General features: G+C 35.0%; 1 protein-coding gene across 5 annotated transcripts in view; it reads left to right on the plus strand.

Moving 5' to 3' along the window:
- Positions 1 to 27,152, plus strand: part of Mdga2 (MAM domain containing glycosylphosphatidylinositol anchor 2) — a 760,082-nt gene that overhangs the window by 529,258 nt on the left and 203,672 nt on the right. For 3 of the 5 annotated variants that reach the window (XM_005331744.3, XM_021730684.3, XM_078050173.1), the window contains exon 7: positions 24,793 to 25,122. The exons of the other annotated variants lie outside the window; for them this stretch is intronic. In XM_005331744.3, the coding sequence (XP_005331801.2) occupies positions 24,793 to 25,122 (330 nt within the window). The remainder of the gene's footprint in view (positions 1 to 24,792; positions 25,123 to 27,152) is intronic. 5 annotated transcript variants of the gene reach the window in all.

The raw sequence follows: 27,152 nt of genomic DNA on the forward strand, positions 1-27,152 counted from the left end.
AATGCACTTCAGAAATTTATACCTGATGCTATTTATTTTTCTCACTGAGGTAGGAGCTTGGCTTTTGCTGAGACCCTGATGGACTGGCGCAGGTGCAGCTTTGAAAAGAGGATGGTAATAGATTCTGGAGAAAGGAATGAGGGCATGAAAAAAGAAGATACATACAGCACCGAGGAGCAACAAAGGCCTAAGCATTTCAAATAGCCATGATCTTAGCATTCATTAATAACTAGCACAGATTACTAGAAATTAACCTTTCTTTTCTTTTCTCAGTAGTGCTGGGGATCGATACCAGGGCCCCACACATGCTAGGCAAGTGCTCTATCACTGAGCTACACCCTCAACCCCAAATTAACCTTTAATTACCATTTAATCATGGAAATGCTTGGTGACTCTTTCTTCACTTGAATGATTGAATTAAACCAGGATATTGATTACTGCATTTATTATAATATAATTACAACATGATTGTTGACTATTTAAAATGGCATAATACCTACTTTTAAATTGATATATTTTCATTCTAGTTCTTAAAAAGCAAAACTAGCAAGTTGCAATAATATATATTCAGTGAGGCTTTGCAAAAATCATAAATTATACAAAATAATTTATAACTCAATATTTATTTTATAGAAAAATATTTTAAAACTGATAGTCAAAAATTACATTGCCTCATTGACATAAAACCCTTCCAAAGCCTCTGTGGGGGGCAATTAACTTGATTTTGTGTCCTCTTATAAACTGGTGACTACATATGTAAATTGAGCAGACATCTTTTCAACCACAAGTTATTGCATTAAACATAAGTACAATATAAATGTATTTCTGCCATCCTTAGTCTCTATGATATGCAAGGTTTTTTCCTTCCCTATCTATAATGAAGGGACTTTCTAATATCTGGATTATATAATTGATACTGTTTAAGTGTGGATTTAATTGAACCAGACAATGTGTTAACCTATACTTTCCTATAGTTCCCTCATTTTATTTGATTGAATTCTAGATGGACTGCAAAGAGAAATTAGGAGCAAAACTACAGCTGATCCAGATAACACAGTACTTTTGGCAACATTCATCTTTTGCCTAAAACCACTTCTTATCAGAATTGTTACTAAAATTTGAATGTAATAAATGTTATTCTTGAGTTAAACAGCATGCAAAGGGATAAATGACTTGACTTTCTTATCATTGAAAGTTATCGCTAAATTTAAATATACTAACAGAAACTATGTTTTTCATGTTTGATTTGCCTGGATTTCAATATTATTTTGTGCCAACATGAAAAACATAGTTTCTGTGAGTACTATTTTAAATATTATTCAGAATGAGAGAATGCTTAATAAGCATCATTCCTTTGCAACTCTGATATCTGAAAGGTTCAACTAATGAAACTAATCCAATTTCATCAATATTTTGGTTCTCATTTGAGGATACAGGAACATTAGAGCCATGACACAATTAAATGTATGGTGTTTTTTTTTTTTTGAGCACTTAGTAGTTTGTGCATTTTTCAATCTGTTAATCAGACTTTCTTCATATAATTATTCAATCATTTATTATCCTAATTTGTGCCTTATTTCATGGCTAAAAATATCATCTAAACACTCTAGAAACTACAGAAGGTACTTCATTAAGGAAAGTTTGTGTCAAGTGAAGATTACGTAACTGTTGAAGTTCAAAGCGATCTTCGTCCCCCCCTCCCTTTTTCTTGTATGTTGAATCTGAAAAGTTGAATTCACTGACATATAGAGTAGAATGTTAGTCACCAGGGACTGGGGAAGGAGTGGATGGGGAGGTGTTGGTCACAGGATATATAATTTCAGTTGGATAGGAGGATTGAGTTCAGAGGAGTGTCTCCATGCATGTCAAATGCTGATCAAATAATAGTGGCTGTCTAGAGAAGTATGTCCTAATGTTTTTGTAGCAAGGATTATTAAATTCATCCATAAAAATGGCCATGAATAGATGAAAATTTTGGAATGGAAATGTCACATTTGCTGTACTGAGTAGATATCATTTTCCCCCCAAAGTTTCTTTTGAAATGATTTATTTCCCTAGGGGAAAACATGTACATGACGTCATGTAACTTTATCTTAATTATTTACAAAAGAATTTGGGGGAAAAAAACAAGGTATATAAGTCGTGAATTATGCTGTCTTAACATCTAAATTGGATTTATATTTTCAAATGTTTATATGGATTTTTGTTTAATATTTTTCTCTCTAAGAAGTTGTTGTTTACCAGAACTTTGAACAAACTCAGGGTAACCGCAACTTGGTCAGATGTAAGCTCCATTGTTTTTATAGGTTGCTGACTTCACTTGACCTTCTGTACTTAAAACCATCATTTTTAGATTAATTGTTCTGAAGTTACCCAACAGGAAGAAGGTTCAGGCATTGCTACTCATTATCTTCAAAGCCTTAATTAAAAATACTGAGCATATGGAAGAGAGCATGTGTGATGTTTTCAACTGTCCCTCCAGGTCAGCAGTTCTCCTCCTGAAGCTCAAATCACAATTTGTGTTGCACAATGAAAATCCAGATTCCCAAATTCTGCCCTGATATAATGTACTTGAAATTATTAGGGCATGTGACAGGCACTGTAGTTGATGTTTACTTTTAGTAAGCCACCATGCTCAATGTACTAAAATCTGTCCCTATATTGACGTGTCCTACGTACCTTGTCATGTTATATCATTGACTCATTTTCCCCTTTGCTGAATTTACCTTGCATTGATATTTTAGCCTGAACTGAGGGGGAAAAAAATTGTGGGGGGAGGGTACTGGGGACTGAACTCAGGGGCACTTGGCCATTGAGCCACATTCCCATCCCATTTTGTATATTATTTAGAGAAAGGGTCACACTGAGTTGCTAAGCACCTCTTTTTTTTTTTTTTTTTTTTTTTTTGCTGAGGCTGGCTTTGAACTCCTAATCCTTCTGCCTCAGCCTCTTGAGCTCTTGGGATTGCAGACCTGTGCCACTGTTCTAGGCTGAGGAAAATGTTTAATATATAGCCCTCCAAATTTGTTCCCTGTGCTTTTGAGAGAAAATGTTCATATATATTGTTCATTATTCCATACTGTGGCATTTTTCTGAGTACCACAGATATTCTCTTGTACATCTGCATTTTTGGTACTATGCAGGTGCTGTCAATTTCATAACCCATCATATTACCCTTATTATTTTGGCTGCTAAAATACTTAGTATGAAATTTCTAGCTTACTTCTATCAAAAGAAAATACATATAAATTTATTTTGTTTATTTTTTGCATCAAATAAGATAATTTCTGGCTTTGTCTTATTTTCCTAATTTGATATTATCAGTGCTTCTTCAGTTATTTTTACTTGATTATTTATTTTTGCCAAATGTTAATAATAAATATTGAAAGCCTTTTAAATACATCTCAGAATATGGTAAGGCATGAATTAATGAACTGCAGCTACTAACTTTTATGCTAAGTCCTATTAGAGAGAGTACAAAGTAATACAACACATATACAGAACTCTCATAAAAAGCCCAAAGGAAAAAACACTGAAAATAAAGTGCAAGTAAAGAAAATCAAGAATTGCAAAAATATAAGTATGAAAAGGGATACAACTATACATAATAGAGTTTGTGTTCAACTTTCATAAAACAGGAAGTATAACCAATTAGGTAAGAAGTAAAGTAGTTGCTTTAAGCTGAACAAATAAAAATGAATAAATAAATAAGAGCTGATAAGTTACCAACAAAGAAATTGGGAGAAACCAAAAAGCAACTGATACCAACTAAAAAATGTATGCCATTTAGTCCAGGCAGGGGAGGCATTACAGTCACAGTCAGAAGGTACCTAGTACCTAACTGTGCAGCTCAGTAGAGTAATTTCATGATGAAAGTGCTTGAAAATGTTTAATCTTTTAAAGTTATGGTCTTAAAGTGATGTGTTTTCAATTTTATAAAGAGACCTTTTATAAGTGCATAATGTTTTCCAACTAGATAGGTCTTAATTTTGTTGTGAAGTACTATTAAATGAAGAATGTTTATCTGTTAAAAAAATCAGTGGATAAAATTATGTATACTGTTTAAGAAAGTATTTTCACTGGGCATGGCTGTTCTCACTGTGATCACAGCAGTTTAGGGGGCTGAATCATGATGATCCTAAGTTCTAGGCTAGCTTAGGCAACATGGAGAGACTCAGCTCCAAAAAGCAAAATTAAACAAAAAGTTCCAGGTAAACTAAATTCCAATTAATGCTCTAGTTTGTAATCATGAATGATAACAATGAAATAAAACATATAAAGGTAATATATTTCTTCATTACTCAGGTCAACAGAATAAACTCAGGAGAATTAATTTTGAGAAAATCTTTGAAATAATAGTCTTTTTTATTGTTGGTCGTTCAAAACATTACATCTTTCTTGATATATCATATTTCACGTTTTGATTCAAAAGGGTTATGAACTCCCATTTTTACTCCGTATACAGATTACTGAATCACATCAGTTACATCAATTACATTTCCATTGATTTACATATTGCCATTCTAGTGTCTGATGAATTCTGCTCTCTATCCTATCCTCTACTATCCCCCTCCCCTCCCCTCCCCTCTTCTCTCTCAACCCCCTCTACTGTAAAACATTTCTTCCACTTGTATTATTCTTCCCTTACCCCTCACTTCCTCTTGTATGTAATTTTGTATAACCCTGAGTATCATCTTCCCTTTCCATGCAATTTCCCTTCTCTCTCCCTTTCCCTCTCCCCTCTCGTCCCTATTTAATGTTAATCTTCTTCTCCTGCTCTTCGTCCCTACTCTGTTCTTAGTTACTCCCCTTATATCAAAGAAGTCATTTGGCATTTGTTTTATAAGGATTGGCTAGCTTCACTTAGCATAATCTGCTCTAATGCCATCCATTTCCCTCCAAATTCTATGATTTGTCATTTCTTAATGCAGAGTAGTACTCCGTTGTGTATAAATGCCACATTTTTTTTTATCCATTCATCTATTGAAGGACATCTAGGTTGGTTCCACAGTCTTGCTATCGTGAATTGTGCTGCTATGAACATTGATGTAGCAGTGTCCTTATAGCATGCTCTTATTAGGTCTTTAGGGAATAGTCCGAGAAGGGGAATAGCTGGGTCAAATGGTGGTTCCATTCCCAGCTTTCCAAGAAATCTCCATACTACTTTCCAAATTGGCTGCACCAATTTGCAGTCCCACCAACAATGAACCAGTGTACCCTTTTCCCCCACATCCTCTCCAGCACTTGTTGTTGTTTGACTTCATAATGGCTGCCAATCTTACTGGAGTGAGATGGTATCTTAGGGTGGTTTTGATTTGCATTTCTCTGACTGTTAGCGATGTTGAGCATTTTTTCATGTACTTATTGATTGATTGTATGTCCTCCTCTGAGAGGTGTCTATTCAGGTCCTTGGCCCATTTGTTGATTGGGTTATTTGTTGTCTTTTTGTCTAATTTTTTGAGTTCTTTGTATACTCTGGATATTAGGGCTCTATCTGAAGTGTGAGGAGTAAAGATTTGTTCCCAGGATGTAGGCTCCCTATTTACCTCTCTTATTGTTTCTTTTGCTGAGAAAAAACTTTTTAGTTTGAGTAAGTCCCATTTGTTAATTCTAGTTGTTAACTCTTGTGCTATGGGTGTCCTATTGAGGAATTTGGAGCCCGACCCCACAGTATGTAGATCATAGCCAACTTTTTCTTCTATCAGATGCCGTGTCTCTGATTTGATATCAAGCTCCTTGATCCATTTTGAGTTAACTTTTGTGCATGGCGAGAGAAAGGGATTCAGTTTCATTTTTATGCAAATGGATTTCCAATTTTCCCAGCACCATTTGTTGAAGATGCTATCCTTCCTCCATTGCATGCTTTTAGCCCCTTTATCAAATATAAGATAGTTGTAGTTTTGTGGATTGGTTTCTGTGTCCTCTATTCTGTACCATTGGTCCACCCGCCTGTTTTGGTACCAGTACCATGCTGTTTTTGTTACTATTGCTCTGTAGTATAGTTTGAAGTCTGGTATCGCTATACCGCCTGATTCACACTTCCTGCTTAGCATTGTTTTTGCTATTCTGGGTCTTTTATTATTCCATATGAATTTCATGATTCTTTTATCTATTTCTACAAGAAATTCCATTGGGATTTTGATTGGCATTGCATTGAACTTATAGAGAACTTTTGGTAATATCGCCATTTTGATGATGTTAGTTCGGCCTATCCATGAGCAGGGTATATTTTTCCATCTTCTAAGGTCTTCTTCTATATCTTTCTTTAGGGTTCTGTAGTTTTCATTGTATAAGTCTTTCACCTCTTTTGTTAGGTTGATTCCCAAGTATTTTATTTTTGGGGGGGATATTGTGAATGGAGTAGTTGTCCTCATTTCCATTTCAGAGGATTTGTCACTGATATACAGGAATGCATTTGATTTATGCGTGTTGATCTTATATCCTGCCACTTTGCTGAATTCATTTATTAGCTCTAATAGTTTCTTTGTAGACCCTTTTGTGTCTGCTAGGTAAAGAATCATGTCATCTGCAAATAGTGATAATTTAAGTTCTTCTTTTCCTATTTTTATGCCTTTAATTTCTTTCTTCTGTCTAATTGCTCTGGCCAGTGTTTCGAGGACTATGTTGAACAGAAGTGGTGAGAGAGGGCATCCCTGTCTTGTACCAGATCTTAGAGGGAATGACTTCAATTTTTCTCCATTCAGAACGATGCTGGCCTGTGGCTTATCATAGATTGCTTTTACAATGTTGAGGTATGATCCTGTTATCCCTAGTTTTTCTAGAGTTTTGAACATAAAGGGATGTTGTTCTTTGTCGAATGCTTTTTCTGCATCTATCGAGATGGTCATATGGTTCTTATTTTTAAGTCTATTGATGTGGTGAATAACATTTATTGATTTCCGTATATTGAACCAGCTTGCATCCCAGGGATGAGTCCTACTTGATCATGGTGTATGATTTTTTTGATATGTTTTTGAATCTGATTCGCCAGAATTTTATTGAGGATTTTTGCATCTAGGTTCATTAGAGATATTGGTCTGTAGTTTTCTTTCTTTGAAGTGTCTTTGTCTGGTTTAGGCATCAGGGTGATGTTGGCCTCGTAGAACGAATTTGGAAGTTCTCACTCTTTTTCTATTTCCTGAAATAGTTTGAAAAGTATTGGTGTTAGTTCCTCTTTAAAGGTTTTGTAAAATTCTGCTGTATACCCATCCGGTCCTGGGCTTTTCTTAGTTGGTAGTCTTTTGATGGTTACTTCTATTTCCTCTATTGTTATTGGTCTGTTTAGGTTGTCTATATCCTCCTGACTCAATCTGGGCAGATCATAAGACTTAAGAAATTTATCTATGCCTTCACTATCTTCTATTTTATTGGAGTATAAGGATTCAAAATAATTTCTGATTATCTTCTGTATTTCTGAAGTGTCTGTTGTGATATTGCCTTTTTTATCCCGTATGCTAGTAATTTGGGTTCTCTCTCTTCTTCTCTTCGTTAGCATGGCTAAAGGTCTGTCGATTTTATTTAGTTTTTCAAAAAACCAACTTTTAGTTTTTTCAATTTTTTCAATTGTTTCTTTTGTTTCAATTTCATTAATTTCAGCTCTGATTTTAATTATTTCTTGCCTTCTACTTCTTTTGCTGTTATTTTGTTCTTCTTTTTATAGGATTTTGAGATGAAGTATGAGATCGTTTATTTGTTGGTTTTTTCTTTTTTTAAGGAATGAACTCCAAGCAATGAATTTTCCTCTTAGAACTGCTTTCAATGTGTCCCATAGATTCCGATATGTTGTGTCTGTGTTTTCATTTAACTCTAAGAAGTTTTTAATTTCCTCCTTGATGTCTTCTAAAACCCATTGATCATTCAGTAACCTATTGTTCATTCTACAAGTGATGCTTGATTTTTCCTTCCTTCTTTTATCATTGATTTTCAGTTTTATTCCATTATGATCAGATAAGATGCATGGTATTATCTCTACTCCTTTATATTGTCTAAGAGTTGCCCTGTGACATAATATATGGTCTATTTTTGAGAAGGTTCCATGTGCTGCTGAGAAAAAAGTGTAACTACTTGATGTTGGGTGGTATAGTCTATATATGTCAATTAAGTCTAGGTTATCAATTGTGTTATTGAGGTCTATAGTTTCCTTATTTAACTTTTGTTTGGAAGATCTGTCCAGTGGTGAGAGAGGTGTGTTGAAGTCTCCCATGATTATTGTATGGTGGTCTATTAGACTCTTGAACTTGAGAAGAGTTTGCTTGATGAACATAGCTGCACCATTATTTGGGGCATATATATTTATGATTGTTATGTCTTGTTGGTGTATGGTTCCCTTGAGCAGTATGACGTGTCCTTCTTTATCCCTTTTGATTAACTTTGGCTTGAAATCTATTTTATTAGATATGAGTATGGACACTTCTGCTTGTTTCCGCAGTCCATATGAATGGTATGATTTTTCCCAACCTTTCACTTTCAGTCTATGTATATCTTTTTCTATCAGATGCATCTCCTGTAGGCAGCATATTGTTGGGTCTTGTTTTGTGATCCATTCTACTAGCCTGTGTCTCTTAATTGGTGAGTTTAAGCCATTAATATTTAGGGTTATTATTGAGATATGGTTTGTTCTTCCAGCCATATTTGTTTATTAATGTTACTAAACCTGATTTGTTTTCCTCTTTGATTACTTTCCCCCCTTTACTGTCCTACCTCCCTCTGTGGGTTTTCAATGTTATTTTCCATTTCCTCTTCCTGTAATGTTTTTCCAAGGATTTTTTGAAGAGATGGTTTTCTAGCTGCGAATTCTTTTAACTTTTGTTTATCATGGAAGGTTTTAATTTCATCTTCCATCCTGAAGCTTAATTTCGCCGGATACACGATTCTTGGTTGGAACCCATTTTCTTTCAGTGTTTAAAATATGTTATTCCAGGATCTTCTAGCTTTCAGAGTCTGTGTTGAGAGATCAGCTGTTATCCTGATTGGTTTACCCCTAAATGTAATCTGCTTCCTTTCTCTTGTAGCTTTTAAAATTCTCTCCTTATAATGTATGTTGGACATCTTCATTATAATGTGTCTAGGTGTGGATCTCTTATGATTTTGCACATTCGGCATCCTGTAGGCTTCTAGGATTTGGGATTCTATCTCATTCTTCAAGTCTGGGAAGTTTTCTCATATTATTTCACTGAATAGATTGTTTATTCCTTTGGTTTGAAGCTCTGTGCCTTCCTGTATCCCAATGACTCTTAAGTTTGGTCTTTTAATGTTATCCCATAATTCCTGGATGTTCTGCTCATGGTTTCTTAGCAGACTTGCTGAGCTGTCTATGTTCTTTTCAAGTTGAAATACTTTGTCTTCGTTGTCTGTTGTTCTATCTTCTAAGTGTTCTACTCTCCTGGTAGTATTCTCAATTGAGTTTTTAAGTTGGTTTATTGCTTCCTGCATTTCTAGGATTTCTATTTGTTTGTTTTTTATTACCTGTATTTCCCTGTGAAATTGATCTTTTACTTCCTGGATTTGTTTATGTAGTTCCTTGTCAATGTGATCTTTCATTGTCTGATTTTGGTGTCGCATGTCTTCCTTGAGACTCCAGATCATCTGTAGCATGTATATCTTGAACTCTTTCTCTGACATTCCCTCTGTTGCAGCTATTACCTCTTCTAAAGTTGAGTTGACCTGCATTGCTTATGGTCCTTTCTTTCCTTGTGTTTTCATACTGCTTGCGTTTCTTTCTGCTTGGTGAAACTGTTGTGTTTTTGAAATTTTCCCCCTAATTATTTATATTGCTCTTGTATAGTTGAAAAGTCTCCCTTGCAGGGCGGGTAGTGGCTGTGCTCCTCCTCTAATTGAGGTGATCTGTCTATCGTGCTGGCAGGCCGCTAGGCCTGCTCTGCCGGTCATTCGCAGGTCTGCCCACCCTGCAGGCGCGGGTGGCGGCTCTGCTCTGCCCCCACTCCAATTGTGGTAACGTGACTACCACCCCCTCGGGACGTTGGGCCTGATCCGGATGCGGGTGGCTGCTCTGCTCTGCCCCTACTCCAATTGGTGTGACGTGTCTACCATGCTGGCAGGCCTCTAGGCCTGTTCCGCTGGTGGGTCTCAGGTCTGCCTGACTCTGGCAGTAGGGGGAGTGGGGGGTCGAGAGTCCTTTGGTCCTTACTGTCACGCTCACGGAGAGATTTTGAAGTTTCCCGGTTGTTCGCCAGGTGGGTGGGGCTGTTAGCAGAGCCCGGAGGGCATGACCGTGTGCTGGGCCATTCGGGTACCCTTCTAGCTGAGTCCGGCCGCCGGGGGCCACCTGAAGAGGGGGACAGCTGCAGCTGCGTGGGTAAGATCTGGGCGGGGGGTGTGGCTGTTCGCAGAGCGAGAGCAGGGCCTCCCGGGAGAGCCGGGATGGCGGGGGCATCTGCCAGTTTGGGCAGCCACTCTGCTCCGGGCTGCCGCCGCTTGCAGAAGCTGCTAGTGGCCGCGGGATTGGACGTCTGCGCCCGCCGGGGGGGGCCACCTGTAGAGCCGGGCAGTTTCGGCCGCTTGGTTAATAGCCAGGCGGGTGTGGCAGCCACTCGCAGGGTGGGTGTGGCGGCCGCTCACGGGCCTCCCATGAGAGCCCGGTTGGCGGGACCATCTGCCGGTTCGGGCCGGGCGGGCCTCGCCGCGCCGCTACGAGTGCCGGCCGCTTGCAAAAGTGACTGCTGACTGCAGGACTGGACTTCTGCACCCGCCACGGGGCTACCTGTAGAGCCGGGTAGCTGCGGCCGCGTGGTTAAGAGCCGAGCAGGTGCGCGGCCGCTCGCAGAGCGAGAGCTGGGCCTCCCATGAGAGCCCGTATGGCGGAGCCCGACTGCCGGTTCGGGCGGGGTGGGCCAAGCCGCTCCGGGTGCCAGCCGCTTGCAAAAGCGGCTGCTGGCTGCAGGACCTGACTTCTGCACCTGCCGCGGGGCCACCTGTGGAGCCGGGTAGCTGTGGCCGCGTGGTTAAGAACCGGGCGGGTGGGGCGGCCACTCGCAGAGCGAGAGCCGGGCCTCCCAGGAGAGCCGCTTGCAGGAGCGGCTGATGGCTGCGGGACTAGACCTCTGTGCTCGCGTGGCCAGCCAAGATCCACTTCTCTGGGACAAACTGTCACTTCCAATAAACCTACAAGTTCACGGCAGCTCACCTCTTAAGGGAATTTTGCTAGAAGTTCCTCTGTAGGTAGGCTGGAGCTGTTCCAATGGGTCTTTCTGATCCCGTTAAAGTGGAGACATTGGAATCGCTGCTTCCTCGCCGGCCGCCATGTTGGATCCCTCTGAAATAATAGTCTTAAAAAGCTATGTTTGTTCCTAAGTTTCATGCAGACCCAAAATAAATGTACCTCATTCATATAACATGAGCTCAAATACATATTAATTTTATTAATTTATATTTATAAGTAACAAGGAAGTATAAAGGGAGAGTCTGAGTAATTAAAGTTGTTTAAAATAGTTTCCATCTATATATATATATATATACATACACACACACACACACACACCCATCATATATAATTATATGTTGAAATATGTTTTACCTTGATAAAGTATGATAAACCATGGCACTTTACTTTTAGCAGCTCCATTTATGTGTCTTCATGTGGCCTAAGTTTTTACAGAGTTAGATGTGGCCACACAGGTATAAAAAAAATAGTAAAAAATCCTTTATGTTATAAATTACATGAAATTATGGAAATATATACAGTTTGAATGAAGAGTATCTTATGCTATATATTAGATGGCTCCACATTTTAATCTTTTATCTTTTCATGGTATCTAGAGAATTTTTATTCAAAACAGATATGTTTTCATTTATTTCCGAGGTTATATGAGTTTTTGCAGAATGGCAGATTGTGTGTTTTAGTTTAACTTAAACAAGTTCTCTGTAATAAGATTCTACAATATTTTATAGCATAGTATATAAAAGGCATTGATGATACATCATGCTCCATCACTAATTGGCTTCTACCTTTGCATGGAGGATTAATCTGTTTGTTTGACAAAGTTTTATGAGTAAAAGTCATTTCCTCAGCCTGGTTTTATTTCTATGTTTTGTTGTTGTTGTTGTTTTATGTCATTATTTGATAATTTTTTATTGTTTATGATTTAAAAAAATATAAAATTTCAGTTTAGCTTAATATGAAGATAATAATCCAGAGATAGGCAACACAAATTCAATGTTATCACTGGAGGTAGAAATTTTAAATTTGTGAGTGTAAATAGCAACACACCTGTTGATTTTTTTTTCCACTAATTCACCAAAGAACTGATCAACTCATTTTTTTTTTTTAGAAAAACATTTCAAAAAATGTGTATGTGGATTTTTTTTATAGAACCACTTGAGAGCAGTTTGGAGACATTGTGCCACTTTACACAAAATATTCAGTGAACATTTCCTCATTAATATTGTGCATCTATTAAAATTTGGAAATTTTACTTTGACACAATACTATTTTATCTATAGCCCATATACAAATTTTGTCAGTTTTCTGATAATTGACAATGTTGATTAAATTTGTTCAGGTTAATGATTAGTGATAATAATGTGCTGACTACTTGGAAGTAGCTTCAGACAGGTCCCTATATTTAAAAAACTTTATCCTTTCTTTATCCTGTTTGTCCTTCCTTACCACCAACCTAAGTGTTGTGATTCCTACCAGGTGGAATAGAGTATGCTCAGGAAGACAGAAGTATGAAGAATTTCTGTTTTCAGGAAGTTTGAGAGTCCAGAGCATACAAAATATTTTGGAAAACAATTATGCAGAAGAGGGTGGTCTGACAGACATAGAACAGTGGAATATTTTTTAGTTGCATGAATTGGGATGACATTGGATCTGGATTTGTGTACCTGGATTGGACTTGAGTACACACTGCGGAGAAAATGCCACAACAGATGAAAGCAACAGCAATGTCAAATTGTAGTAAAGGGAAGAAGTAGATCATGTGGAAGGAGGTGGCTATTGATGGAGGAGAGTGAAAGGGAAAAAATTGGTTATAGCAAGACGTTTAATTGTGGTACACAAGCTCCGAAGTGCTACGTCAAATAAAGACATTGAAGGTGATTGGAAATAAGCAACTGTAATTCAGAGGCTTAAGACCAGAGGGTTTTACTAAAATGGCATTTGTACTGAGACAAAAACTATGGGTATAAAAGCAGGTTGTGAAAGTAGAGAGGGGACCGAGGAGCCCAGTTGCAGGTCAAAGAAAGTAGAAATAGAATCAGTCTGGAAGCTAGAAACAAAATAAGGTCAGGATAAATTGTACATAACAAATGCGTTGGAGAAGTTGACCTGAGCTCCTTGGAACATGTCTTCATTGGCAGTTGTTACAGGTTCTATCACTGCTGGGAATCAAAGCCATTGTGGAGAGGTTAAAAACAAATGAGAGGCTTATATGTTACATTTTGATAAGAATGGTAAAGTGGGTAGATGAAAAATAACTCTAGGAAATAAAGAAGAGAGGGACAGCTTTCTATATTATGTAGTAGTTTTTGCTTTGCTTTCTAGCTCTTAGTCACCTGGCCAAGGATTAAATCATATTACAATTCAGGCAGTCTAATTAGGAATATTTGCTCTTCAATGTTATCTATACTGATTCTATAAGAAACCATTGGCACTCGGTAACACTGGTGGATATTAATCCAAATTATGAGAATGCTAATTATTATTAGATACTCTCTAATGAAGGTGGGTACATTACTCTAAGAGTTAAAATTTCTTAAAGAAGAGTGAGCTCTAAGTAGTTTATATTGACCATTCAACCTTTCTATCATTTGGTGAAGAAATATGGAAATAATAAATGCTTTTTGAAACCTTCCTTGGGTTTTGGCTAGATAGATAAAATTTGGAAATTTTACCTTGACACAATACTATTTCATCTATATCCCATAAACAAATTTTGTCAGTTTTCTGATAATTGACAATGTTGATTAAGTTTGTTCAGGTTAATGATTGGTGATAATAATCAATGTGCTAACTACACACATGGATTACATGTCAGTCTCTGTGAGATCAATTGAGACCATCTTCTTATTGATATTTATTGGAGGGTATTCCTTATTAATATTTAAAAATTATATTTTAAGTGCCATAATCCGTTTAAAGAGATCCTTGAGGGCCATATAGAGCAAAATCATGTGATATGGACACTTTATATTGTATGCCTTAATAACCTGATAATCCTTCCAGGTGAGCTGATGTGCTGTCCAACTGACTCTGGTCCTGAATTTCTAAAGGATGGCAGGATAACTGTTTCCTAAGGAAGAGGTTTGCCAGTGTGATAGTACATCAAAATCCCTCAGAATATTGCTGATAGGCAGAGAGGATTTGTTTTGGGGAAGCACTCAAGAAATTGTATCACTAAGTGACATTGCTCGACAAGGGGACACAGCTGGAGAACCACAGCTCCAAACTGTAGATGCTGTAGTTTCAACTTCCAAAAAATAGGAATAGCTGCAATGGGTTACTGACCTGAACACCTAATCATTCTGTCTAACAATGAGTTCAGATCAACTCTAACAACACAAAAGTCATTTTGTCTGGTAAATGTGTCTTAACATCACATTGTCATATTCAACAACTCACTAGGTAGCATATAAAGTTGACTTAACATGGGGGCATTTGTGAAAACAGTTTTTCCTTGACTTTCCTTTTCATAGTTTTCATTTTAAAGTTATATATATATTTGGTTTCTGTACCGTATGGACTCCCCTGTCTTATCTACCTCATGCCTGAGTATGGTCCTAGTTTATTTTTCTTTACATGTTATAAATCTTGTCTTATGTTCTTTAACTCTTTTATTTATTTATTTGTTTTAGTTGTAGATGGACTCAATACTTGTATTTATTTATTTTTATGTGGTGCAGAGGATCAAACCCAGGGCCTCATGTATGTGAGGCAAGTACTCTACCACTGAGCCACAACCCCAGCTCGTCCTATTTGTTAACTGTTAACACACACATTTTCATATGTCCCTCAACATATACTTCTTGCAACATGCCTCTCCCCCTTGATGCCACAAACACTACCTCAACAATAACTTTTCTGGGTTGTTTCTATAAAATATAAACTTGTATGCACGTCTACTTTATTTACCAACACACTATTTTTGGATTTATTCTTGAATTAAGCCTGATCATATTCCTTTGGTCCTTGTATGAAATTATTGTAATTAGCTTACCTCAAAGGATAGCTGGTGACTAGTCCTGAGAATTTCATTGTTATGATCACCATGAGAATATGGTTAAAAATACTCTCACTTCCTGTCTCCTTTATAGGTCTAGAATATAATTTCCACTCAGATGACTGAACCAGGAAGACTATTATTTGACTGTTGTTTGAGGAGTTGGATATTTTAAACTCACAGATACTGTCAATTATGAAATTAGTGTTTCATTTATTTGTAGAGTCTATAATAGTACCATAATTTTTACTTTCCCATATTTGTTATAATTTTTTTATTAAAAAATTTAAAAAGCTATATTTATTTCTAAAATCTGATTTAATGACACAGGAAAAGAAATTTATATTTTAAAAAAGAAAATGTTACCCATTTCTCTTTATGGCATGTATATTAAACATTAAGTTCATTTTAGTTTTAAGTTTCTTACACTTAATTTTAGTAATCCTCTCATTTGTTGGTAACCAAGGAATTTAGATTCTTTTCCTATAGTTTATTATCAGAAGCTCTAGAGCAATAGGACATTAAAAATTAAATAGAGTTTATTACTTTGTAGAAGCAAAGCTTTAGAAAGAGATTAAATTAACCTCTTTAATTCTTAAATGCTCTTGTACTAATGTGAGATTTCATCTTGAAGCAGTGTGTGTGTGTGTGTGTGTGTGTGTGTGTGTTTCAACCATAAACTTTGTCTTATTGAATTTCTAGACTGGTTCATCTATTTAAGTAATGCAGAAGACTAAATCTCATAGTGTAAAAGCAAAATTACACTGGACTTTAAACAGTTACACTTGTTTAAGAAAGAAAGGCTGAACCTTTGCAACTGAGAAGAGTGATTAAATTCAATGAAATAAAAACAAAGGATTTTTAAATGGATGGAGGAAATAATGGAAAAGGAGAGAGGGATATTGCTTGATTTGGTTAAGCCATCTGTCTTATTGTCTTTTTTCACTTTCAAAGTTAGTTTTCTACCCACCAGAAAGACTGGGAGACAGGAGCATTAACTCAGAACTGGATGACTACGTTTCAGAAATGCCTCCTAGGTCCTTAGGAAAGACATTTCTGATTTGTAGATGATTTAGATTTCAAATAAACAGAGAAAGTGTATAGTTTCTCTAAATTTCTAAGAAGAGGAAGGTTCAGGTCTTTGGGTGACAAAGAAGGCTGTGGGGACTGTGTTGTATAGTCTCTGAATGACTCTTTATCTTCTCACCAAATGGGATACTGCAGTTAAGACAATGTACATAAATTCTAGTGAATACAGATATTTTGCATTTAGTTATTTAATATACCTGTATTATTTTCATTGCTCTTTAAAGTTGAATGACAGGGTATATTTAAATGATATATGCATATTCTTCCTTTATATTGAAATATGCTTTGGTATGATGTTATGCTTTTCTTCTCAAGAAACAAACAATTTCATGTTCCTGGGCAGCAAAATGTAAGGTAGAAAGTTAGTGAAAAACCCAGTGGTCTGTAGTTAGATTAAAAAAAAAATTAAACAAATTCTATGTTCTCTACAAGCCTGACTTCAATTGCTGTTTGAGAACTTGAATGAGCTAAGAAGAATGCCATGATAATTGTGATGCAAAGGAGAACAATCCATGCATTTGTTTTATGAAATATTTCATAACTTACTAGTTACAGAAACCAGTATAAGTGATTTACAAGGAGGACATAGCCACTAATGTAAAGTGATGTGAAGTACAAAATGTAAATGATATAAAAATGCATAAGAACTAGAAAATATCATTGGGTTAATTGGTCAAAAGATCTTTGCAAACCCATAAGCCCTTGCTGCCAGAGTAGTACCATGCACAGTGTTCAAGTGGGACAGGGCTGACAGAAGAGTGCAGCCAGGTGGCACCCCACCCTGTTACCCCAAAATGGGCCCCAGGTATTGTGAGAGTTAACAGAGTAGAGAGAAATTAAGTTCAAGTGTCACCTAAACATGTTTCACTGTGAGGGAATGACATATGGAAGACAAAACACACTGAAATTTCAAAAGAAATGGATAACTGAAAGAAAGTAGGACATCAGGGTAGTGAGAAAGGTTGGCAGATGGAAAGAATCATTTAGGAAAGAAGAAGTCCACAGCTCTTGAAACAGAAAGGAAGAAAAGCAAGAATTCATCTGTCATACAATTTTTTTATTCTTTGTAGCTGAGGATAAAGGAACAGAAAATTAATTTGTATTTATCTAATGGAAGATCTTTAGTTTGAGTTAGTCTCATTATTTTCACCTACTTTCCAATGCTATATGATCAATTCCATAAATATTAAGGGTATATTATTTTAAAAAATATTTTAAAGAAATCATATTTAGCACCAGTCTTTCTAAGCTGCAGTTTATTTAATAGAATTATATTATTTTTGACAACTAATAGAATTATATAATTTTCCCTGGATAAATTCTAATTCTGATAGTGAAGGGGTATTTTTAGCTTGATAGGAATATGAACTTAAAATACTCATTAATTTTGAATATCATATGGCCTGAAAATTGTGTTGATTAATAGTCACCCAATCAAAAACTAACTGGTACTAAGACATCAGGCTGTGATTGTAGCCATACTGTGACATATTCATTTTATTTATGGCACCTAAGTGAACATTTTGGTAATTTATGAACAATGTATGTTTTCTCTTAAGATTGTGGGGACATGGTAGGAATGGCAAAATAATGATGATATTACTATTATTAATTTAATTCATTTCTTTTCCCTTCAAGGAAGAGCTTACTCCAAAAAGCATAATTTATGCCCATCAAAAATATCCTTTTTCTTAAGTTCCTGCCCCTGATACTTACCTATGGTTGTTCTCTTCAGGACATTCAAAAGAACATTAAAATTCAACCATGCTTTTCTTAAACTGTTTGAATGATTAACTGCTATAATTAGCTTTCAGTAAATTCACAAAATAAATTGATGCTTTATAATTAAATACAAACCCAACTTCTTTTCAGTATCTGTTTCTACATTGAAATTATCAGAGGTGCTGTATTAAAGCTCTTCTAAGAAAGGGGGTAAAGTGTTTCTGTTGATGTTGTTCTTCTTTGTTAATGAGCTTCTATTCAGGCCATAGATAGGCCATTGTAGTGTTAGATAAAGGGAAATGGGTATAAAAATAATTAATTTTATACAAGAACAACATAACAACAAAGAATCCTTACTTTTACCCATCTGCTGCAATCTTTAATATGTCCATACTTTTAATAATAACACTTCATACTTTTTAAAACATATGATGTAGATTATTATTTCAAAATATTAAGATCAAATGTCTAAACAGATGATGTCAATGTTTGAAATTGTACGTAAGCCAACACATTGAGTTTCTTCTTAATACTATTTGCATGTTTCAAAATGTCCATTTCAAAAATAGGATCAAACTGATAAATTAATTGTTAAAAAAAAATTTCAGGTAGGTTGATAGGAAAGAAGCATGCTGCCTTCAGTGCAGATAGGCTTATTAAATAACTCTGAAATGTTTTTGAACTTCACATACTTTTGTATATTTCTTAATTTAAAAACTCAAAATATTTCCCTTTCACTTGGCCTTTTTAAATTTTATTTCTACTCGAGTGTTGATTATTCTGTGGTGCTTTTAAATGGAAATGCCTACATCAGCAATAATATAACCTAACTGTAAAGTCTTTTCATTGGTACTTTTCAATTGATAGTTTCCCTTGGGTTAAGATATTCTACAAATAAAGGGTTCTGTAATAAATACAAGAAGCCTCTTTAGAAATGTGGCAGTGTGTGTGTCCTCATATTCAATGCTCTGAGAAGTTCTGCACAAAAACAATATTTTACTCATATAGTCAACTCCCAAACTTTATCTGTTCTACTTTGCTTTAAAAGTATCCTTATTATCACCTATTTCTGAAACATTTTGGCAAATATGTTTTGGATGGTTTACATGTGCTAGATGCCAACTTTTCCCTTCTTCTTCCATCTTTCATCAGAAATGATTATCAACTGAGCCCACAAGTATGTAAAGAAGCAATTTGGCCTGAAATGAAATCTTATTTACAAAACAGGATGTTGATAGGTAATACCCCTGGAGCATTATATTGGTTATTGCACTGCAGTGAGACCTCCTATATTCTGTACAGAATCTGCATTCTCACATATGTCTCTATATTAATACTGGTTGTTCAAAAGTATCATTCTGCTCCCATAACAAATCCTCTGAATTCTAGAAGACATCGTATCTTCTCTCTTCCTATCCTGTTTCCCTCAGTGCATCTCGGCACATGAGACTATGAAACAAAATCAAAGACAAATGGACATATCAGACTGATTGGAAACAATTAGCATCTGTAAAGTTAATACTTTGAAATGTCAATATTAATTAAAGTAAAATTATTAGGCAAAAATTATAACAAGAAACATATTTAGGATTTGGGGACCATAAAGAAGAGTAAAATGTGGCCCCACTCCCCACCTGTTAAGTCCCCATAAGGAGATAGGTGCCTAATCATGATGAGACACGTTCTATATGTTTACTATCTCTTAGGTTGCTTTGCTGATATAGTCTGTTTCAAACTGTCATTCAAATGGCATCTGGTGTTACTGGAAAATACTTCATTTCTCACACAAATATTTTTATTCTTTTTATCTGAGGATAAATTAACAAGAAATCAATTTGTATTTATCTGATTACACTGATAATGATTTCTAGATCCATTTCTTTCAGCAATAGTTCATAAGTTTTTCATATTTCCAGAATGCTTCTGACATTATAAAACATGATACATGAAGGCTGGAGGAATAGTTCAGTGGTAGAGGACTTGCCTAATATATATAAGGCTCTGGATTACATCACTAGCACTGAAAAAAAAAGAAGGAAAGAAAGAAAAAAGAAATGAATAGAGAAAGAGAGACCAATAGTCTTTTCATTCATTTATAAACTTGGAATGGTAATCCATGGTCACTTTGTCTAATTCTTCTAAAAAAGATTTTTAGCAGAAGTCCAAAAACTGACACCTAATAAATCCTACTTCCAAAAGAGATGTTTTTTCATTAAAATTGAAAAACACATTTTTCATTTTTTTTAATTCTATCTAAAATGCTTTTAATTTTCCTATTGAAGACCATATATTGTTTATGGAATAGTTTAATGAAAAAGTAATGTATTTTATAATTTTAAGGCTATATCTACAGTCAACATTTATTCTCACCACCTCCTACTTGTGGAAACCACAAGTCCTGCCTTCTCCAGTGCCTGTGCTGCCTCTCTCTAGCCTAAGCTCACAATACAAATCTAGTTTTAAATAATGTAAGTCTTCCCTATAGCCATCAACATTCATAGGCACAAATCTACTTCTTACTTTAGGGAAATATCAGCAGCAAACCCTACTCAGATTTTACAGTGAATGGCTTCTGCTTTCCATGTATGTTTTAATTCCATTCACAGAGCATCTTTATATATCTCAAATTTGGGAGACCTCAGTAAGTGCATTTATTATGTTCTTACAAGTAACCTGTCAGAAATGAATGTGAGCCAAGTTTGCACTCAATACTCAAAATATGAAACAGGGAGACTATGGCTATACTGCAATGTTTCCTACCTGATTATTCAGAACAGAGGCTTAGCTTCATGCCAATCTTTTACATGCATTGCCAGACTAAACAAGTACCTTCTGAGGTTCATCCATCACAATTTATGATACATTAAACCAAATCTAATGTTCTCTCAGGCTGGTGTTAGGGGATTTTCAATATTCAAGCTAAGAAATTGCATTTGGGGAAAGGGATTTCTCCTCTATTTTTCCAAAGAATGTCTTTAGCTCTATAGTCTCTTTGAGTCTATTGGACCCCAGTTATACTTCAGCACTAATCACAGATTGATTTTAAGAGTCTGAAATCGTAGCAGAAAGTGACTTTAAATTAACATTGCATGAACTACTATAAATTGTTCACTGAAAAAGAGAGTGTTTAATTATAAATGAAGGAACCTGTTTCCCAGCTGATTAACTATATTAAACACTCTATATTTTCAAAGCTCAAACACAATTGTTAATAAGCTATTTCTCACAGTGGGTCTCCAAGGGGGCCTAATACTATCACCTCCTATTTTTAAAAATGACACACTTGACCCATAAGAATTAGATAGTTCATCTTGGACCACATAGCATAGAAATGAAAAACTAGAATTAGGTTGCAAGTTCTCATGTACTAATGTCTGGTTTACAGAGCTATGTTTTTGGTTTTCTGAGCAAAGTCAGTGAAAAGACTAAATAAATTTCATTGTCCTCTATTTCTACAGATGTCATCCACACACAGAATTTTATTTTCCTTAGACCATTTCATTTCTAGTTATGTTGTTACAGGAATAACAAAACCAGCATAGAAAAATGACTCTCTGGTCAAATTACTCACACCCCTTGTTCTGGTATTCCTTAAATTGAGCTCAGTTAGCAGATTGAGTTGCCCTGCTTTTCTCTTTAGAATCATCAGTGTCAGTTGAAAAACTAGTATGAATGGTTTATGCCAAATCTTAGAATTGTCTGATACAGAGATCAAATATACTTATCAATAAAGTTTCTTTTTAGTTTGTTAAAGTATGCTTGATTATATTTTCTTCTCTCAAACATTTTTATTCTTATTTATTGACTGTAGCTTTATAATCAGTAATAATGTTTTATTCAGCATTTTCATTGCTACAACCAAAAGGCCTGGCAAGAACAATTTTAGAAATGGAAAAGTTTATTTGGGGGTTTATGGTTTCAGAGATCTCAGTCTATAGATGGCTGACTTAATTGCTTTGGAATAGAAGTGAAGAAGAACATCTTGGGGGAATGGTGTGGCAGAGGAAAGCAGCTCAGTACAGGACACCAGGAAAGAGAGAGAGAGAGAGAGAGAGAGAGAGAGAGAGAGAGAGAGAGAGAGAGAGAGAGAGAGAGAGCGCGAGAGCGCAAGCATGGCGCCGACCCACCTGCAAGTATACTCTGCTCACAAAAACAAAATATATACCCCAAGGGTACACCCCCACCCCCAGTGACCCAACTCCTCCAGTCACAACCTACCTGCCTACAGTTATCCAGGTTAACCCATGTAAGTGGATTAATGCATTGATTAAGACTTATCCAACCAATCATTTCACTTTAAAATTTTCATACATTGTCTCACCCATGAGCTTTATGGAGACACCCCATATCTAAACTGTAATAAATATCTTTTCTTAAATATTTTGTCTTATGAATTGTTTTCCAGGAATAAAAGAATAGGTAATTCTTGCCATGGATATATATTCATTTCACATTTTTTATCAGCAGTTGAGTTGTTTAGCAGTATAAATCTAATTTGGTTGATTAATTTATAATTCTTTCAGTGTCAGTATCACTTTAATATGTTCACTATGCACAGCATAGAACTACAAAATAATGACTGCATAGTAAGTAAATGTTAATCACACAAGCATTCAAGCTTTCTGATGTGTGTTTTTATCTGCCGCAAACATAAACTCTGTAATGTAAATTATTCTAAGTACCCTCATAGTACCCTAATATTAATATGAAGTTACTAGTAAGATAATATGTAAAATCCAAAAACTCTTTAGGTTTATCTTTTCTCTTTAGAAACAGAATAAGGAACATTCTTAGAAAAGAAATCCTCATGCAAGTATTATGATACTGACAAAAGTAAACGCTCTTGATACAATATTGTTTTAGATCTTTATTTAAAGGATATTCTGTGCTCTTATACGCTTTAGAACTGTGAGTCCATTGAATTGTATGTGCACACTATTATTTACCATGAATGTTTTTATCACATTTCCCTTTCTGGATACATTGTGAAGTTGTACTTCAGTGCCTATGAATATATAAGTACTTTAAGTAATAGAAACCACAATTTATCCTAATTTTGTCCTATAGTAACCTTCTTAGAGATAAATAAGATTCAAAAGTTGAATTTTTTATTATGGAAAAATGTAAACAGTATTAAAATTATTCATATCCTGGTGTTTTCATTAAGACTGAAGCTTAGTACATTTTCTAAACAATAATTTTGGGTGTTCTTTTCTGTGATTCAGACTTCTTTAAGCATATAAAACATTTCTTACATTTACATACAAGCATCACAAGCATTTGGTAAATAAATGGAGCCATAAACTATGACCATAGACCATGTTTTTTTCTTTGTTTGTTTCTCATCTCACAAATCAGGGCCTCATTTAGTGCCTAGTCCCGAGAAGCACTTCCATAAATATGTCTTGAATAAAATAATAGAAATGTTAAATTTGATATTCATTTATCTCTCCTCATGTGCTAAGATACAAACAAGCAAACAGATAAAAATATTTGAGACTATAGAGTAAAGAAATTTAGAATCAACATTTTTTTTTTTTTTAAGATTTGAAAATGTCTTCATTTCCAGTTCATTCTTCTCATGTCTACAGAATTCTATGGTGTTCCTTGACCTTTCTCAGACTGAGGAAAATCTGCTTAAATTAAAGAGAGTTTGTCCCCAATTGCAGTTAGAAGGCCTCTGTTATCTGTAGGTCTATTGAATTCATGTATTTCTTCACAGTATCATTATGTTGTAACTTTAATGGTAAAAATGATTTATCAATATTTTATTCTGACAATTGTGTTTCACTACATATGCTATATTTCATCACATGAGAATAATGATGTCAAAGGAGACTGAAGAGGATGTTGGAAAAAAATGAAAATGTGGGTATAAAAGAATCATTCATAAAATGAAGCAAACTCTATTCCATATTGAGTCCCGCCATGTCATTCAAAGTTCAGGCTCTTAAGAAGCCTATAGATGCAGCTCTCTAACAGTCATTACTACTGATCATAGTGTCAGCACAGCAGTGACCTGAGACCCAGAAAACACCACTTTTAGGATTCAAACATGGCAGGTATTCCAAATCATCTGCCAGAGAGGTCCATTTGGTCATCTGTAGGAGAGATCTAGCAAACAGTTTTAACTGGAAACATCCATTAGGGAAGAATAAAGCAGTTCATATAAGATGTTTTGAAATTTTTTCCAGTTTTTCCTTCTTTTCATTTTCTTTTTTAGTTCACATTATTTCTACACCTGAGAATGCTTCATAAATACAAAACAACTCAATTCTTAACTGGTTTTGGTCATTATAAGATACAACCTTAGAAGAATTTTCTTTAATATGACAGTTGTACAATATTTGAGTTGTTTAGAAAATTATGGAATAATTAAAAATGGCATAGAAATGGTATTAGACTAAATGATCCATGTTATTACTTTTAACTTTAATATACTGTCTTTATGTAAATAAAGTTCATCATTTGTTCAAAATTCAATTGCAAAAAAATAATAGTAGCATAGTATATTGAAATTTAATTTCACATAGACTTAAAGTGTACTTTTGTATCACAGGAAAACATTATCTGATTTATAAAAACAAGTGTTTATAGTTTTTAAATGGCTTATTGTTTTAGATTATTGCTGAATTACCTAACTCAGGTTTACCACAATATTTAGAAACCTAAAGAAGCCTTATGCACATTTATTATTGTTTTGATTTACATCATTTCAGCCCAGGAATAATTACCTAAAGTGAAATTAATAATCCCTAAGGTTATGAAAGTACCACTAACTCCTCATGGAATTTTTATGTTTTAGCATTAAAAAAAGGACGATTTTGGATCACCCCAGATCCTTATCACAAGGATGACAACATCCAGATTGGGCGAGAGGTGAAAATATCTTGCCAAGTAGAAGCTGTTCCTTCTGAGGAGTTGACATTTAGTTGGTTTAAAAATGGTCGCCCGTTAAGAAGTTCTGAGCGGATGGTTATTACACAGACTGACCCCGACATCTCCCCTGGAACAACAAACTTGGATATCATTGATTTAAAATTCACGGATTTTGGGACATACACATGTGTAGCCTCTCTGAAAGGAGGAGGAATATCTGATATCAGTATTGATGTCAATATATCCAGCAGCACAGGTAAGAAATAGATTTATGATGCAAATAGTGCTCATGTTTAGAATAATTTATTTAAATTTAGCGGACAAAATAGTCTTTAGTCAAGCTAAGGACATTTGTATTTTTTTAATTTCCTAATATTAAAATCCTATTGTTTTGAATGCCCAATAAATATCAGATTGTGAGACACTGTTACTTCTATATCGATTTATGTACGATTTTGCAGAAATCATGCAAATAAAATTAATAGCATTGACAAAGATATATACAGGCTTCTGGGCTAAATAATATCATGCTCTCATTAACAATGAACCCTGTGTAGACTTAAAAATTATATTTATAAAATTAAAAAACAAATAACTAGAGAGTTGAGACAATTTACACAAATTTTAACAGAAATTATTTAGTTATAAATCCAAATCCTGAGAGATAATATTAATTATATATTAATTAAAAGTAATTTTAAGTAAAAGTATGTAAGAAATTTAAGTAAAAGGTAAGTAAGAAATTTCTACTAACAAAAAAAGTGATTGATGTGTTAGAGTTGCAGTTGGATGTGACATTTTGGAAAATCTCTTCGCAGAATCTGTTCTCAATGAAATTAGTTAAAACTAAAAATATATTAAAGTGAAATTCCTTCTTTTAAATTTAAAAATGAAACTAGATTATTAATTTTCTCTAAATTAAATGTGGATCTGTAGATGAGTAAAATCACAGCTGTTTGTTATGGGAGGAATCTTCAGGTGAGCTTTGAATGTGTTTTAAAGCCTGTTATCAGATGGAATTTCAATGGAAGATTCTTATATAGCACTAAGTAAATAGTGTGTGGCAAACATAGAGTCCTATTGTAGTGGCATGCTCTGTGTTGATGAATGCTTAACAGTTGGCTCTTGGTTTCCAGTCAGACAGCATTTGACTCTTGTGTGTTATTATTCACCTGTAGCACTGTGCATTCTCATGGCTCCAAATCACAATACACACTGAATTGATTTTACTCCTGAGGAACATAGGTCCATACTTCAGGGTAACAAAATGTGCTTACTTTTCACAGTTCTGCTTTCTAAAGAATAATTTTTATTCACTAAAATTAATGTACAAGGAAAGTTGGGTGACAAAAAGTATGTGTATTTGGACATTATTCCTTTTCTATTAAAAAAAAAGTTTTTTTTTTATCTAACTTATCTTTAGATATAGGTGCCAACATTTTCAGACAAATTCATTTAGGATATTTTGTGGAAATGTGTCAATATGCCCAGTTATTGATTCATGTGCTCAATCGGCAAATACAAACCAATTACCTTAATTAGTGTGTGAGGTGACACTGCACCAAGTGACAGTGATGTGAGATCTTTCCTATAAGAGAAAGAACAAGACAGAAGTACAGTATATCCAGGATCGGTTGTCCTTATTTCTTGAAGGGTACTTTTCCAGAATTTAATACATAATTATAGGAATCACTTTGGTTTTTTGGTTGCTTGTCTGCTTTTGTTTGCCTATTTTTTTTTTTTTCAGAAGCGGTGACATAAAAGCTGTATCCAAAGAATCAGGGCTTCTATCTAAAAGGACTCATGTGATGAGACCATGTTTCACATACTGTTAAACAAAAGGGAATCACAGAACAGAGAGGAAACAGAGAAAAACTAATAGGGAAAAAAATAGAAAAAAGGAGCATTACAAACTTACTCCTAGAATGAACCCCTATATTCACTTTTAAACACACTAGTTATATTGTCTATTTGAAACTGTGTATTTTAAGTGACAAAGTAGAAAGAAAGACCGACAGTGATTCTTGAAATTTCCAAAATCCCTAAAAGGAAAATTCAATATTACCAAAGAGCAAGTTTTACTCAGGAAGTGCCTCTTATTAAAAAGAGATTAGTTATATAATCAAATTGTCTTAACTATTATTAGTTTGCCTCGCAAAAAAAGGTTACAATACTGTAGATAAAAGAAATACATTGAGTCTTCTGCCAAACACTACCCCATGAGTCTCCCTACCTACCATGCATATTGAGCCGCATCCTAGCCCTTTTTACTTTTTGAGACAGGGT

This window comes from Ictidomys tridecemlineatus, chromosome 5 (genome assembly GCF_052094955.1).
Source record: "Ictidomys tridecemlineatus isolate mIctTri1 chromosome 5, mIctTri1.hap1, whole genome shotgun sequence".
Classification (NCBI taxonomy): Eukaryota; Metazoa; Chordata; class Mammalia; order Rodentia; family Sciuridae; genus Ictidomys; species Ictidomys tridecemlineatus.